The sequence below is a fragment of the Elephantulus edwardii genome, unplaced genomic scaffold (assembly GCF_000299155.1).
Source record: "Elephantulus edwardii isolate Elephantulus edwardi_28Jun2011 unplaced genomic scaffold, EleEdw1.0 scaffold00008, whole genome shotgun sequence".
In the NCBI taxonomy this organism is placed as follows: domain Eukaryota; kingdom Metazoa; phylum Chordata; class Mammalia; order Macroscelidea; family Macroscelididae; genus Elephantulus; species Elephantulus edwardii.
In genome coordinates, this window is record NW_006399758.1 from 10,468,083 (window position 1) to 10,485,631 (window position 17,549).

General features: G+C 37.9%; 1 protein-coding gene across 1 annotated transcript in view; it reads left to right on the top strand.

Moving 5' to 3' along the window:
• The window catches only part of PREX2 (phosphatidylinositol-3,4,5-trisphosphate-dependent Rac exchange factor 2), a 409,408-nt gene that overhangs the window by 130,259 nt on the left and 261,600 nt on the right, over positions 1-17,549 (top strand). The window contains exon 7 of the mRNA XM_006880444.1: positions 13,209-13,342. Coding sequence (XP_006880506.1) covers positions 13,209-13,342 — 134 coding nt within the window. The remainder of the gene's footprint in view (positions 1-13,208; positions 13,343-17,549) is intronic.

Consider the following 17,549-nt stretch of genomic DNA (forward strand, 5'->3'; position numbering starts at 1 on the left):
AATACACATGGATTGCTTTTATCTTTAGTACCTTTTAGTAGACTCGCTTCCTTCTTATTTTCAAAATGCTGGTTTCCATATAGACTTAAGATTATTTTCACCCAGATTTGCAAAGAAACATTAAATGTTGACTTGAGAGAATTCTTCTTTTATCCCCTCTCCATTATGAACATTTGAGAACACTAGCTGGGGTCTGACTCAGCTCCTGCTTTTGCACTATTCCGTTTTGAGTGTCCATGGTGACCTCACGTTTCAACATGAATGCTGCTTCTTCCAGTCAGCTGCTGTACTTGTGTGTTTTGCAGTCAATTCAGCCATTCCCAGGGAGGCGTTACCCTGCTGGGATGAGAAAAATGCAGTGAAGTCTGCTTTTGCAGTTCTGTTGTCACTCAGAAATTGGAAGAAAAACTGAACTTGCTTTAAATTGGTGAATTTTTCAGTGAAGTTGGCCAGGCCTCTTACTAAGACACTTCAAAGAGTCTTTCTGGTGCCGCTGGGTAATGGAATCTGCCACACTTTTGTATACTGCTGGTGTATATCCCAGGGAGGTCTGGTGGTGTAGCCCATAGCAAGTTGTGCTGCCAACCTAAATGATTACCATATCCAGTGGTTCGAATCCACCAGCGGCTCTGTGGTAAAAAGTGCACCACCTCCTCCTGTTTCAGTTTTTAATTTTGGAACCTAATAGAGGTACACTTTGAGCAGGGATTGATGCAATGACAGTGGGACTTTTTGGTGTGTATCCTAAAAATGTAATCTGCTACAGAAAAGAAAGATCTCTATTACTTATGTAGTTAAAACTGACTCCTCCCTTGTACACTATCTACTTATCTGATATTTTTCCTTCATGACAGTAGTGAAAAAAAATCTAGCCTATTTTGGGCATCAGTGATACACATAGGTTAAGTCATGTGTCAACTTGAGTGAACCATGATTTGCAGTGCTCTGGAAGTTATGCAATGATTCAGTTTGGCAGTTATGTAATGATGTGGTCATTTTCCATGTTCACATAAGGCTAGCATGGTTCACATATGAGCATGATCTCAGGGAACTAACTATTTTGATAAGTGAGGAGTGAGTATATATATACATATCAATTGCTTTAGGTGGTAATGTATGTGGGCTGCTGCATGGTGCTAGGTGTAGTCTATAGCAGAAGGCATCTAGACAGTGAACAAAATAGAGAATTTCTTATAGTATTTCCAAACCTTGCATTAGTGTTAGGGAACAGTTTCTCTTCTAGCTCCTCCACGCTGTTGAGGACCCCTTTGTGATGTTGTTGTTAGGTGTCATTGAGTTGAGTACAACCCATAGAGACCCTATAAACAACAGCCCTGAACCATGTCTTTTTCTGTGCCATTCTCATACTTCTTGGCACACTAGAACCATTGTGGCAGTCACTGTGTCAATCCACCGGGTTGAAGGTCTTCCTCTCCTTCACTGACCTTTTGCCTTTCTGAGCCTCATATCCCTCTCCAAGGGAAACTCCTTCTAGGAACATACCTGAAGTATAGGAGGTGAAGCTTTATCGTCTTTGCCTTGAAAGAGCACACCGGCACACTTCCTCCAAGATGTATTTGTTTGTTGTTTTGGTAGTCCATGGATGTTCAGTACTCTTCATCAACATCACAGCTCAAAGGCATCAATTCTTATGTCATCCTTATTCATTGTCAAGCTCTCAGATGTATAGCAAGTGATCAAAAGACCATGGCCTGAATCAGATACACCTTATTCCTCAAACTGACATTATTACTTCTCGTTAATTTGGAGAGGTCCTTAACTTCACACTTTCCCAGTGCAGTGCATCTCTTCATTTCTTGACTGCTGGTACCAAGGGTGTTGATTGTAGATTCAAATAAGTTCAAGTTGTTGACAGTTTCAAACTTTTCTCCATCAGTCATGATATTACCTGTTGGTTCATTGGTAAGAATTTTTTGTTTTCTTGACATTGAAATGCAATCCACATTGAAGGCTGTATTCTTTGATCTTCTTTAACAAGTGTTTCAAGTCTTCACTTTCAGCAAGCAAGGTTGTGTCTTCTGTATAACACAGGTCATTGATGCCATATTCTTCTTCATAAAATACAGATTCTCGAATTTGTTCAGCATGCAGAGTGAATTCATATGGAGAGGAAATACAGCCCCAACACACTCCCTTCTTAATTAAGGACCCTTTTAGAGAAGATTATCTTGCTTCAGTAGTCTTGCTGTATCTTGAGCCAATCTCGCTGTCTCTGACACACTTGCCCCCATTGCCACAATAACTGTATCAATCCATATCATCCAGGGTTTTCTTTTCCTGTGCTGACTCTCCACCCTTCCAAGGACTAGCCCTTCCTGGCAACACGGCCAAAGTATGTTAGATGAAGCATTACAATCCTTTCCTCCAAGAAGCAACCTGTTTAATCCTCTTGGGGATAGATGTGTTTGTTCTCTTGGCTGTCCATGCAATTCAATGCTTAATACTCTTCTCCAGAACTACAATTCAAAGGGGTCAATTCTTCTGTCATCCTAGTCATTATCCAGCTCTCTGATGCATAGCAAGTAGTTGTGCAGGTCATGTTTAGGATCAGGTGCATCTTTATCTCTGGACTGGCATTGTTGCTCCTTAGCCCTCTACAAAATTCTTGACAGTTACCTTTCCCCAAACAATTAATCTTTTTTTTTTTTTTTTTTTACAATTGATCTTTTGATATCCTGACTGCTGGTGCCAAGAGCATTCATTGTGGACCTGAGCTAGATAAAATTGTTGACAACACCAGTCTGTTCTCCATCTGTCATAGTGTGCTAGTTGGTACACTGGTAAGAATCTCTGTTTTCTTGATGTTGAGATACAACCCATGTTGAAGACTGCAGTCCTTGGCCTCCTGCAGCAAACACGTCAAGTCTTCCTTAGGTTTAGGGAGCAAGGTTGTGTCATTTACATAAAACGGGTAGTTGATGAGTCTTACTCCCAACCTTATGCCACATTCTTCATAAAGTCCAGCTTCCCAAATTATCTGTTCCACAAATAGATTGAAAAGGTGTGGAGAAAAGAGCATCTCTGTTGCACTCCTTTCTTGATTTTACCATGCAGTGTTTCCTGGCTCTTTTTGTAGGACTGCTTTCTGGTCTAAGTTTTGGTTTTACTTAAGCACAATCAAGTATTCTGGGATTACCATCCTTGTATGTGACTTATACTAATTCTCCATTTTATGCTATTTAGGCGAGACTTTGGTTTGCTAAAATATTATAATCCTCACTATATATAAAGATTAAAACAAATATCAAAACCCCTTCAGGAGTTACATAATTTATCCAGTATCTTAACACTAAGTAATAGCAGAGTTAAGGCTTGAAAGTAGGCAGATTTATTCTAAAATTTGTATTCCATTCCACAGTGTGATATTATATGTACACAATTTAGGGAGCTCTGGTGGCCTCTTGGTAAGCAGTTTCACTGGAACTGAAAGGCACTTGATTTGAATCCATGAGCTGTTTTGTGGGAGAAAAATGAGGACTCTCCTCCCATGTGATTTGTTGTTGTTGTTGATTGCCTTTGAGTTGAGCATGACTCATAGAGACCCTATGAACAAAAAGCTTCAATCCCCTCTATAACTTAACATTAATAAAAGTTTATAGAGTTTCTGGAGACATGTTGTTTAAGAAGTGGACGCCACACCTGCTTCCAAACCCATGTATTTTACAGTCTCTGAAAACCACTTGGAGGGTCAGCTATGAGTTGATTTTAACCTGCTGACACATAACAGTTACAATTTATAAAAAAATAGTAGTAATATCACACACAAATAAATTTAAATATGGCTGGGAACTGCAAAAAATTTAAACAGGATTTAGAAGATGCTATGGAATGAGTTATATAATTGCTGATTTTAGATGGATCTTGGCTGAAAATAGGTCTTTCCCTGTATTTTGTTGATTATGTAAAGACATTCAAGTGGATAATGACAAATTATGGTCAATATTGCAGCAAATGGAATTACAGAAAATGTAGTTGTGCTCATGTGGAAATGTACATATATACCAAGAAGCACTCATTCAAATAAACATGTACTGTTTCATTTAAAAAGGAAAAAAAAAGTATTTAATGAGTGGAGGGAGGGGTTGGTAAAGGAAAGGGGAAAGGTCTGATGTGAAAAACAATGTATATGAACTTTATAAACTTTGTATGTAAAGCAGTATATATATCTAAAACCTAAATTTAGAGGGACTGAAGAGCAATATGCTGAATGAACTAACTTAGTCTCACAAGGACAAATATTGTATAAAATCGTTATTGTAGATTGAGTATGAGGATCCAAGAGGGGGAAGAGAGTGGATGCAGATGGGTGAGAATGTGCCGGGGGTGGTAATCATGGGGTCATACAGTTTGATAGGTGAGGGGCCTGGTGGTGAGGGAAATGGGAATGCTTTGGTGTAAAAAGCAATGTATTTGAATTTTGTAAATAAACTAATATAAAAAAATTAGTATATTTAAAAATCCCCAGCAGTTGATGAAATACCAATTGATGTATTTCAACAAACAGATGCTGCCCTGGATGTGCTCACTAGGTTGTGCCAAGAAATCTGGAGGACAACTACCTGGCTAACTTTGGAAGAGATCCATATTTATTCCCATTCTAAAAATTGGTGACCCAACAAAAGTGTGGGAATTATTGAACAATTAACATGCTAGCAAAATCCTGCTTAAGATTATCCAGCTATGACTGGAACAGTACATTGATAGAGGACTATCAGAAATACAAGCTGGCTTTAGAAGAGGTCTTGGCACTAGAGAAACAGAAAAACATCTATTTGTGTTTCATTGATTATGTAAAGACATTTGATTGTATCACAACAAATTTTAACTAACCTTGAGCAAAATAGGAATCACAGAACACTTGATTGTATTTGTGTGAAGCTTATACTTGGACTAGGAAGCAGTCCTCAGAACAGAGCAAGGAGACAACGTGTGATTCAGGATCAAGAAAGTATGCATTAGGGATGTGTCCTGTCCCCATACATTTTCAATCTATATGCAGAACAGATAATTTGGGAAGCAGGGCTTTATGAGGAGGAATGTGGCATCAGGATTGGAGGAAGATTCATCAACAACCTATGTTATGCAGATGACACAACGTTGCTTGCCGAAACTGAGGAATACATGAAGCATTTGCATCAGAAAGTCAAGGACTGTAGTCTTCAATATAGACTGAAGCTCAGCATAAAGAAGGCAAAAATTCTTACCACTTGGCAGCACCATGATAGATAGAGAAGAGATTGAGATTGTTACCAATTACAGCTTTCTCAGCTCCACAGTCAACACTCTTGGCACCTGTAGTCAGGGAATCAAAAGATGAATTGCATTGGGAAAATCTGCTGTCAAGGATCTCTCCAGAGTACTGAGAAGCAACGATGTCAGTGCAGAGGCTAAGGTGCACCTAATACAGGTCATGGTCTTCACAATTACTTGCTTTGCATCGAAGAGCTGGACAATGAGTAAGGATGACAGAAGAAGAATCAATACCTTCAAATTGTGGTGCTGGAGAAAAGTCTTGAATATACCATAGACTGCCAAGAAAATAAGTCTCTCTTGGTGAGAGTGAAATGAACTTTCTCTTTGGAGGCTAGGATTTTGAAGCTCCATCTCACATACTTTGGGCACATGGCCAAGAGTGACCAGTTTTTGGAGAAGGACAGAATATTCAGAAGGGTAAAGGGACAGTGCAGGAGAGGAAGACTTGGAAGAGGTGGCTTGATACTGTACCTGTTGCAGTGTGGGTTGATGTGTCTGAATCAGTGAGACCAAGTGCAAGACTCAAGACAGTGCAGGCTTCAGAACTGCTGTACATAGGTTCATTATGGGTCACAGGTGATTTAACGGCACATAACAACAACAACATATTAATATTAGGTTGGTGTTCTGGTTTGCCCGACAGAATTAAGATGACCGTTGATACCTGTGTTTATTCTGCGTTTATATCATGACCGTCATCACAGGAGCTTCGTGGCTTATAGGTTAATTGCGCCTTTGGGAAGTTTTGCCTATTACTAGTATGATTTATTAAATCTCAGGGAAGTATATATTCCAAAATTCAGAACCTTCCATGAAATGTTCTGTTGAAGGATTTTGTAAGAAAGTGATTTAATGTACTTTGGAAGGGAAATATATTAACTTTTCAATAAGTTAGTGATTCAGTATTTAGAATGGTACCCTTCTGTCTTAGTTTGCCCCATTGTGTTCTTATGTTAATTATAACCTTTGGCTTCATAACATATTGACAAGGAGTTATTAATACTTACTAGACCATTTAATGATTTCGCTTTAAGTCCTTGATATCGTTGTTTGGATTTGGTATAGCATCTGAGAAAAATTAGCATAATATAAAAATGAAAGGGAGATTTAATAGCTCATCAAAGTATTAGAGACTATGAAGCTAAGGATTATTTAATGTACTTTAGAAAATAAAAAGAAGCAAAATATGCATGTGGGCACCTCTTGATTTTCATTTTCTGAGGACTCAATATTAAATGATCCAGGAAGCATCAAAAGGAGATGGAAGGAGCATACAGAATAATTGTATCAAAAAGAATTGGCTGGCACAGAAAAATTTCATGAAACAACATATGATCATGAGGAAACGGTGAGGAAGGAGGAAGTTGAAGCTCTTAAGGAACTGGCAAGAAACAAGGCCTCAGAAGTTGATGGAATACTGATATATTTTAACAAAAAAAATGCTGTTCTAGATATGCTCACCAGATTGTGCCAAGAAATCTGAACGACAACTACCTGGCCAACTGTCTGGAAGAGATCCATATTTATTCCCAAACAAAAAGTGATCTGACAGATTGGGGAAATTATCAAACAATACCACTAATATCACACACAAGCAAAATCTTGCTGAAGACAATCTAAAAACTACTGGGACAGAACATCACCAGAGAACTACCAGAAAAACAAGCTGTGTTTAGAGGAGGCCGTGTCACTAGGGCCATCATTACCAATGTTAGATGGATCTTGGCTGAAAAGAAATATTACTAGAGTACATAGAATCTATCTGTATTTCATCGACTATGCAAAAAACATTTGACGGTATGGATAACAGCAAATTGTGGCTAACCTTGAGAAGAATGGAAGTCCCAGAATGCTTGATTGTGCTCATGAAAACCTATACTTGCACCTGAAAGCAGTTGTTAGAACAGAGCAACACAACAATGAGAAAAACAACAATAATACAAGTATTTTTTAAATGGCTTTTAGTTGGCTTTGGAGTATTTCCACTACTCATGTTTATGTCTGACAATATAGTGATGATCTTGAAGTTTCTTTTCTCTTGGTATTTCATGAGTGTAAGTCTTACTATCAGCATTGTTAGAAATTTCTCAAGCCTGGTATTCTTTTGGTAGTTAGTTTTTTCATATTTTTAAGGTTTGTGCTAACATAGGGAGCTTTGGTGGCCTAGTGGCAAGAAGCTGTACTACCATCCTTAAGACAGGTAGTTTGAATCCACCAGCTGCTCCATGGGAGAATGATAGGCACTCTCCTCCCTGTGATTAACTGCCTCTGAAAACCTGCTGGAGGTTCAGCTATGGATCTGTTTCGATTCTGTGGTAAACAGCAACAATAAAGAATCTATACATTTTCTGATATATTTATAAATATATACTCAAATAATATGATACTCTAAATTTCTTGTCTGACTTTCATAGTACTGAATTTTAAAAAGATAACTTTTTAAAAGAATATTCAAACACTGTCTAATTTTGTCAAGAGAGTCCCTTAGTCTTTTGATGTTGACCTTATTTTCTTATGAAGTGCTCATCTCATTGTCATACTTGTCAATTTTCTTTACTTCATGACAATGAAATCAGGCTGTGCTAGATTTCCTGTCACTGGCATTATATACATGCAGAGAAGCTTCAAGTCCTGGTTTCATCTGACATCTTTTTCAAGATGTTTTCTCTCTGAAGTCAGTGTATATGTTTACATTATTGACAGCCAACATTGATTTGGTAAGATAAATAGGATGGTTTCAAGTGTAAAGCATAGAGTCATGATTAATGAAATCTTAAGTTTATACACCATTGCCTTGAAGTGGCTTCCCAACATGATTACCCATGTATTTCAGAGTAGTGTTAGGACCTGTATTCATCTGTATCTCAGTGTCAGCAGAGCTGCTGTACTGTGCACCTGAGAAGCTAGATTGGGCTTCTCAAAGGCCCTCAGAAGCGCTGCAGTGAGTGTGGGCCGAATACCACATGCACTGGTAGCAGCTGCAATGGTCTGGCCCCTACCTCTGATTTACTCCCTTTTAATTTCAGATCACAGTGCCTGGGGACCAGGAAGGTTTACCAATCAAATGACTTTTTTCCATTTGAAATTTGAGAACTGTGTTCTTGGAGAACTTTACTTTTCCTTGCACTCCAGACTTCTTTTATTGCTGCTGAGATTTTGGTTTTCTAGCTCACTTGTGTGACAGTCTCAATTTTTTACACTTTTGTACACTTTAGTGTTCTGTCTCCTACCCAATTATTTGAACCTTGTAGTCATACTTTATTAATTTCTCCTGTGAATTTTGTGTCTTAGCTTCTTAATCTCTATACCTGGGACTTAAAAGAAAAATTCCAAACTATAAACTCTCCTGACACTTCTGAGTAAGTTTGAAATGGCACACGCTTACAAAATATTATTTTTAAAAATCTGTAACAAGAAGAGAGGGTTTTTTTTATCATATAAAATGAGGATGAAGTGTGCTGAAACATTATTGAAAACAAATGTTTATTAAATGTCTACTTGCTGCAGAGGTGCATATAATGTGAGGAGCTTGTGATGAAGACTAAAGGATTGTATCTAGATTTGGCTATAATTTGAGCTGTGGTGCTGGAGAAGAGTATTGAATATACCATGGACTGCTAAGAGAACAAACAGGTTCATCCTGAGAGGGTGAAACCAGGCTGCTCCTTGGAGGCAAGGATTCTGCAGTTTCATCTGACATACTTTGGTTGATCGGTCCTTGGAGAGGGACATCATGCTTGGGAGAGTGGAGGGACAGTGCAGGAGAGGAAGACCCTGGGTGAGATGGATTGACTCAGTGACTGGGGAAATGGGGTTAGAGGTGTCTGAGACAGTGATATTGGTACAGGTTTAGAGCTGTTGTACATAGAGTTGCTATGAGTTGCAGGCAACTTGATGGCACATAACAACAACAACAAACAATAAGTTTTATCATTGCATACATGTCCATGGTTAAAAATTCTAAATTATTTCTGTTGCTTTTGTCATGGAAATTCTGGATAGACTAAATTGTCATGAATCAACATTGTGCAAATTTGTATACCAACCACTAATTATAAAGATGAAGAAATGGAAGATTTTTACCAACTTCTGCCACCTGAAATGAATCAAATATTTAATCAAAATGCACTCAGAATACATACTGATAATTGGAAAATGAAACAAAAATGAGGAAGGATCGGTAGTTGGGAAATAGGGCCTTAGTGATAGAAAGGGAGCTGGAAAGCTTATGATAGAATTTTGCATACTAATGATATATTTATTAAAATTACTTTTTCCAATAATTTAAGCTATGACTATAAATGTGGACTTTGCCTGACCAGATACATCCACTTTCTTTAGCTACTCTATGTTTAGGGAGCTCTTTTGGGCTTTTAGTAAGAAGCCACACTGCAATCTCAAAGGTTGTTGTTAATGATTGCCATTGAGTTGAGTACGACTCACAGAGACCCAGTGAACAAAAGACCTGCAGCCTTGCTATAACTGTCATCGTTTCTCAAAGTTCATAGTTTCCAGAGGTATGTTGTTGAGGAAGTGGATACCACTCCTGCTTCCAAAAAGAAATGATATAATATGTTCTAAGTACATAATATTAGAAAAATAAACAGTAAAGCCTGTGAAAGCCAACTCCTGTGTGAAAATCTCAACCTTGTCATCTCTATAGTCTGTTCTAAACTATTTTACAAATCATGCTTACACTCACACTCTCTCTCACACACAGGCACACACAATAGCAGAGTCAGGTCAAGGATCTTCTGGGTTGTTGGGGACACTTCTGAGTATGGGATTCAAATCCATCAGCTGCTCTGTAGGAGAAGGATGGATGCTCTCCTATTTGCTTTACTGCCTCTGAAAATCTGCTGGAAGTGATTGGAAAGAATCTGGCCTGAATCCGTGCACAGAACGTCTTCAGACTGACGTTCTTGCTCTTCAGGATTTTGGAGCAATCCCTCACAGTGACCTTGGCCAAAGCAATATGTCTCCTTATTTCCTGACTTTTGATACCAACATCGTTGATTACAGATCCTCGTAAGATCAAATTGTTGACAATTTCAATCCATTCTTTATCTCTCATGAAGTTTCCTATTGGCCCACTAGAAAGGACCTTTGTTTTCTTGATGTTGAGATGTAAAGCATATTAAAGGCTGTTGTCCTTGATCTTCTGCAGCAAGCACTTTACGTTTTCCTCACTTTTAGTAAGCAAGGTTATGCCTACATAACATAGGTTGTTGATGAGTCTTCTTCTGACACTGATGCCACATTCTTTTTCACAGAGTTCGGCTTCATAAATTATTTGGCTAATATACTGATTGAATGTCTCTCTCAAGCAGTGCTCTAAATATGGAAAAAGAATATACAACTCTGATGCACACCATTCCTGATTTTAAACCATACAATGGTCCCATGTTCTATTTGAACAACAGCTTATTGATCTATAGATTTTGTATAAACACAAGAGTTCTTGGATTCTCATTCTTCTCAATATTAGCCATAGATAGTTATGATATTCACAGTCAGATGCTTTGCATGGCCAATAAAATAGAGAGAAATTATGATATTCTCTGCTTTCAGCCAGGATTCATCTGACATCAGCATGATATCCCTGGTGCTATGACTTCTTCTAAATCGTCTTGAACTTCTTGTAGTTCCTTGTCAGCGTACTCTTCCTGCTATTTTTGGAAGATTTTTCAACAATACTTTGTTTGCATTTGATATTAATGATGTTGCTATTGATCGCCTTCGAGTCGAACATGACTCGTAGTGACCCTTTAAACAAAAGACCTGAAATCTTTCTATAACTGTCATCATTTATCAAAGTTCATACAGTTTCCAGAGGCATGTTGTTTAGGAAGTGGATGCTATTCCTGCTTCCAAACCTGTCATAGCATGTTATTTGTTGAGTCCCCTGTGATGCGTAGCAACCCTATCTACAGCAGCTCTGAACCTTTCCTGTCCTGAGCTAGTCTCATTAATTCTGAAACACCAACCCTCATTGCCCCAGTTACTGAATCAATTGATCTCAACTGGGGTCTTCCTCCCCTGTGCTGTCTGTCCACCCTTCTGAGCATGATGTCCTTCTCCAAGGACCAATCTCTCCTGGCTACATGCCCAAAGTAAGTGAGGTAGAGCTTTAAAACCCTAGTCTCCAAGGAGAGACTTGGTTTCACCCTCTCCAAGACATACCTATTTGTTTTCTTGGCAGCCCCTGGTATGTTCAAGACTCTTCTCTAGCACTACAACTCGAAGACATCTATTCTTCTTCTGTCATCCTTAGTCATTGTCCAACTCGCTGAAGCATAACAATTGAGAAGACCATGATTTAGATTAGGTGCACCTTTGATATTGTTAAATAATTTCCACATTCTGTTGGATTACCTTTCTTGGTAATGGGAACAAATTGGTTCTCTTCCAGTTGGTTGGCAAGGCAGATGTCTTCCAAATTTATGGCATAGACTGGTGATCACATCAAGGATATTGTCTGTTAGTTGAAAAATGTCAATCCATATCCCATCTATTCCTGGGGTATTATTTTTTGTCATTGTTTTTGGTGCAGCTTGAACTTCTTCTTTTGTTACAATTGGTTCTTGTTCATAAGTACTTCCTGAAATTTTTCTGTTTGTATCAATTCCTTTTTGGCACAATTTTGTATATTTCTCTTATCTTCTTTTGAAGGAAGCTTCCTGGATCTTTCAAGACTTTGCCCATGGTTTCTCTCAATATTGCAATTTGAGGCTTGAATATGTTTTTAAGTTTTTGTCAATGAAACACAGAGACATTTATCTGGTACTCTCTGCTTTTAGTCAAGATCCATCTGACATTGGCAACAATGTATCTAGTGCCATGGGCTCTTCTAAACCTGACTTGTATTTCTGGTAGTTGTCTGTCAATGCACAGAGATGTACATTATTCATCTTTAGTAACTAACCTTCAGCATTAGATGAACGAAAAAGGGCATTGATCAATCATAATTAATAGTATGCATTCATATATATATATATGAATTATAATATAAAACAACATTAAAAGAAACTGTTCCAGAGCAAAGGTATCAAATGGCGAACTAAGGTGTGCCTGCCCAGGTCATGATATTTACAAGTTGGCTCATTTGCAGTGACAGCTGGACATTGAATCAAGAAGCCAAAGAAGAATCTCTGCCTTTGAAGTATGGGTTGGTGAAAAATATTGAATTTATAATGGATTGTACAAGAAAATAAATTTGTTTCAGGAAAAGCACAGCCAGAATGCTCCTTAGAAGTGAGACTGGTGAGAGTTTGTCTCATGAATTTTGAGCACATTATCAGTAAGGGACCAATCCCTGTAGAATGACAACATGCTTGGTAGAGGGTTCCGGAAAAAGAACAAGATGGATTGATACAGTGACTGCAACAATGGGCTCAGAAATAGCCATAGTTGTAAGGATGGCACAGCCCCAAGCAGTCCATTGTTCTGTTGTACATAAATTCATTATGTTGTGAGTTGGAACCAATTTGATGACATTTTACAACAGGCATTGAGATAATCTCATATGCTTTGCCTTTACCCAATGCACCCTTTCCTCTTAATGGGAAAAATGGTTTTACAAAGGAATATTATGGTCATCATGAATTAGCTTGAAATAATGTCTCTTTTAGGTTGCATAGGTAACATGAATTATATATGCTTATGTATACACATGTGTATATAATATCAGAAAGAGACAAAAGAGTCTATATACAGTAATTATTTTTGCTGAGACTTATCAAGAAGAAATGGGAAGGAGACCTGCACTAAGCTTATGAATTTGTGTACTGCTTGAACTTTTAGTGTGTGTGTGTGTATGTGTGTGTGCGCATATACTACTGTATGAAATAAATCAAAGATAACTTACACATGAAAACTTTTCTCTGTAATTGTTTCTATTAAGTAATCTTTTTTTTTTAACTTTCCTGACATAGGGGTCCAACATTACTGACACCTGTACTGAAATGCTAATGTGTGGAGTCTTACTGAAAATTTCTTCTGGAAATATTCAAGAACGAGTGTTCTTTCTTTTCGACAATCTTTTGGTGTATTGCAAAAGGAAACACAGGTAAGATGATAACACAGTTATTTGTTCAGAAATAACTTACCTGCCTTATCATTTTCATTCCCCCCTCTACTTTTGTTGAAAACTCATGTATTCATCAATAAACTGTCCAATGGAGTTAAATAGTCTTTGTTTTTTCTCTTCACATTCTTGTGTGGCCTGACTGAAATATGCCATCAGTTGATGTTTTCTTTGCTATTTCTCACATTTCAGACCCTGTAGAAGAGTCAAATCCACTTTTTTTTAAGTCACTACTTCCAAATGACTTTCTCCCTGCCTTTTCTTAACTTTTTATTACCCATTACCCTCCCTTGTTTATTCATTTTAGATAATACCATATGTTTACTATCTTCCTCCAGAACCCTTTATTGATTGCTTTTCTCCTTGACTCAGTTTTGTTCTGCCTTAGTCTTGTCTTCATTTTTTATGTACACAGAACTCACTGAAAGGACATTCCTCTGTCTCGCCTGATCCACCTGTTCCATGGCCTCGCCTTTTACTTGTCAACACCAACTGTTGTAAAATTGTCTTAAGCATTGTTACTATGAACATCAAACTGTCTTTTTAGTTCTTTTCAACTGGTATTCCCAATTAAATGTTATTTGATGATTGTCCATTTACATTTTGTGGCTGCAAACTAGGGGACTCTGCTGGCCTAGTGGGTAAGGAGTTGTGCTGCCAACCCAAAGTCAGGCCTTGCGGGTCCTCCAGCTGCTTCACAAGAGAAAGCTGAGCAGTCTTATGTGATGTACAAACTCTGAAAACCTACCAGGAGGTCTCTTTGAGCTGGTTCTGACTCAAAACCATTGGGTGCCTGAGTGAGTGAGGTTCCAAACAAGCTCTAATACTGGCAGTTCTCCGTTAGGGATGGAACTCATTCTTTAAGTGGGATTATTAGAGGAGTAGTAATAGTTGTGTGTTATTTGTTCTTTATTCGTTGATAGAAGAAAATACTTAAGCCTTTTCAATGGTTTTAAAACTATACATGCAGTTAGTAAAGTGGTTGTGATGATAAATTTGCTGGAAGGAACAAATTCGGCAAATTTGCTACAGAGCTTGGATGGCCTTGTTATAAGAAGGTCTGCTGCAATCCCAGAGGCACCTGGTTCAAGTCCACCAGATGCTCTGCCAAAGAATAATGGCATTCTCCTCCCATGCCATTTACTGCCTTAATAAACCTGCTAGAAGGTCAGCTATGAGTTGGTTCCTACTGGATGACACACAACAGGAGTTGGCTCTATCATTTCAAAGAGAGGACACATTTACATAATGTTAAAGAGTGTATGCAATTTGAGAACTGCCTGGATCACCTAATTTATTATTTTTTTTTCTTTTCAAATGTCCTTCATCTAACCCCAACCTCTGTCTATATCTGTGTTCTCCTTCAGAGCCATTCTTCTTGAAAGTAGTTTCTGTCATTGCCTAGTCTACTCTTCACTTCTTATTCTCTCACTCATTATTGCTAAGCTTTGGTGGAGACCAGTGGTTTCTGGAAGCAGTGGTCATATTTCTGCCTCAGAGGGTGTTCACTGTTTTCTTAGCAATGCTGAGCTTAGTTGAGCAATTTATTTTTAAAATGCTTTCTCTAATTTTTTAACACCACACTTCTTTGGCAAGATCTTGCGCTGCTGTGGGGACCTGCTTTTGAATTCCTTCTTATTCTTTGTCTACTACCCCTGAGTGAGTTTATCCAATCCCATACTTTTCAACCTGACACTATGAAAGTTCTGTTTAAGTATCTACCTGTAGACCAAAATTATAAACACATATTCTGAATCCTTGAAGTTCAGAAATTTTAAAACTATACACAATAATTTTTTTTGTAAAGTGAGAATGAGTGTCAAACTCGCTAATTTCTAAGCAAGACTTAAGGAATCTCATGCAATTCTTCTGGTGTATTTTCCTAAATCAGTCTGGAGCAATCTGGCAATTGTGTTGCTATCATTATGCAATAATGAGTCCTGCATTGTGATCTTATGATTCTGTATATATTAATGTTAATGTCTGTAGACATTAACTTGAAAACACAGTGGCAGAAATTGAAAAGCGTTGATCCCGTACCTTCATGGAAAAGAACAGGCTAGTATTAAAGCCCTAACTTAAATTGTTGTTGTCTTTATCTTGATTACATAGCTTTTAAAATTATGTGCATGAGAGACTGGGAGAGTTATGCTGAGTGAAAAAATTCAGTCTCCTAAGGACAAATGCTGCATAATAACATTATTGTAAAAATAGAAGGATAGATGAGTAAAATGTGCATAAATATTCAAAGGGGGATGGGAGAGGAAGAAGGGAGTGAAGGGAGTGGAAAGAGGGGAAGGCTGGAAATCACGAGGATAGCAGAGTTTAGTGGGTAAATGGGCGAAGGAATAGGAAAGATTCAATGAAGACTTGAAAAGATGGAGTAATAATAGGTATAGAGCAATAACAATTATGTAAAATACAATGTATTTGAATGATTGTATGAAACACAATGTGAGTTAAAGATTGTATAAAGCACACGCACATGAATGAAACACGTAAATTATTTTATGCAAATGAATGGGAAAAAAACTACGTAGAAAAACAAACTTGTTTATTTCTCTTGTTGCAGTTGTCTAAATTCATCAACTTAGATTGTCTTAACTAGAACTGATTTTGAGAAGACGGGACTCTTTGCTGTCCAATTGGAACCAACTCATAGCTGATCCTCTAGTGAGGTTTTAGAAGCTGACAATCACATGGAATGAGATGACCCATCTTTCTTCCCACAGACCCTCTAGAGGATTCTGGATAGGAGAGACGGTCACTTTTACATTTAATTAAAGGATTTCATGTGATTTATGACGATCCACTCCAGGGTGAACATCTTAGTACAAAGTAGAAGATGAGATGGGACATTACAGTTAGTCTGTATTTATATCTTTATCATTATTTGTGTCTACAGCCTAATTAACTAGTAATTACTTAGTATACTCAATTTAGCTAGCATACCTGGTGGGCTAATATGTAAGGACTTGTGATGCCAAAGGCAGCCTGTTCAAATCCACGAGCTATTCTGTAGGAGAAAGATGGGCAGTCTCCTTCCGTGCAGTTACAGCCTCTGAAAACCTACTAGAGTGTTGAGTTGGTTGCAAATATGCATATGCAGGTTTGTCAATGAGTCAATTTGATTAGCTCAGACCAAATAAAATTTTTAGTAACTTGGTGTCTTTTTTAAAAATTGTTTATTTCTGTTCATTCATTGTTGCTCTTTTCTCCTTGCCTGCCCCTTCCCCCCCACTCTTCTCTTTGAAAAGTAAAAAAAAAAAGTTCCTCCATTGTTTTACTATCCCTCCCCCCAGTTCCACTCCACTATGCAGCCTTTGCTCTAGACTCCTGTCATGACAAAAATACCCAATCACATATCCCCTTTAAACAGTTTTCTCCTTCATGTCTTTCAATGCAGTGTACATTATTGAACACATCTTTCTCAGTCTCCCCCCAACCCCGATGTCAGTCCTGTTTTACAACAGTGGCACCATGCAGTATTTGTCTCTTTGTGACTGAGATATTTCACTCACATAATTTCCTCCATGGCCACCCTTTGAATGATATTGCATGAGTTCCTTGTTTTTCAATGCAGCATAGTATTCCATTATGTGAATATACCACAGCTTCTCTATCCATTCTTTTGTTGATGGCCACTTAGGTTGTTTCCAAGTCCTTGCTATCGTGAACAAAGCTGCGATAAACATGAGTGTAACTTGGTGTCTTTTGACGTCCTGCATTACTACTTGGGTTTTATTTAATTTTGGGGGAGAAACCTTTATTAAAACAGTCTCCTATAAACGTGCAGTGATTCGGACGCCAACCCAAACTAAGCCTGTTGCCTTCAACAATTCCACTTCGCGGTGTAATTGTGCTAGAGACTTTTCCTGGGGATAATCTTCACAGAAGCATATTGCCATGCCTTTACGACATTGGCACTCCTGAGTGGGTTTGAACTGATTGCTTTAGATTAGTAGTAAATTCAAACTGTGGCACTTAGGGACTTGATACACATATAACCATACATGAGTAAGTATTATTACAAAGTTGATTTGTAAACTTGTATTTCTTTGACATTATTACCTACTTTTAAAAGAATGAATAAAGATTGGCACTAAACATGCCACACAGATTTTGAAATGTGTTAGATGCTCATAAAAAGAAATAAAATAATTTATGAAAGATTATGTTGTTGTTATGT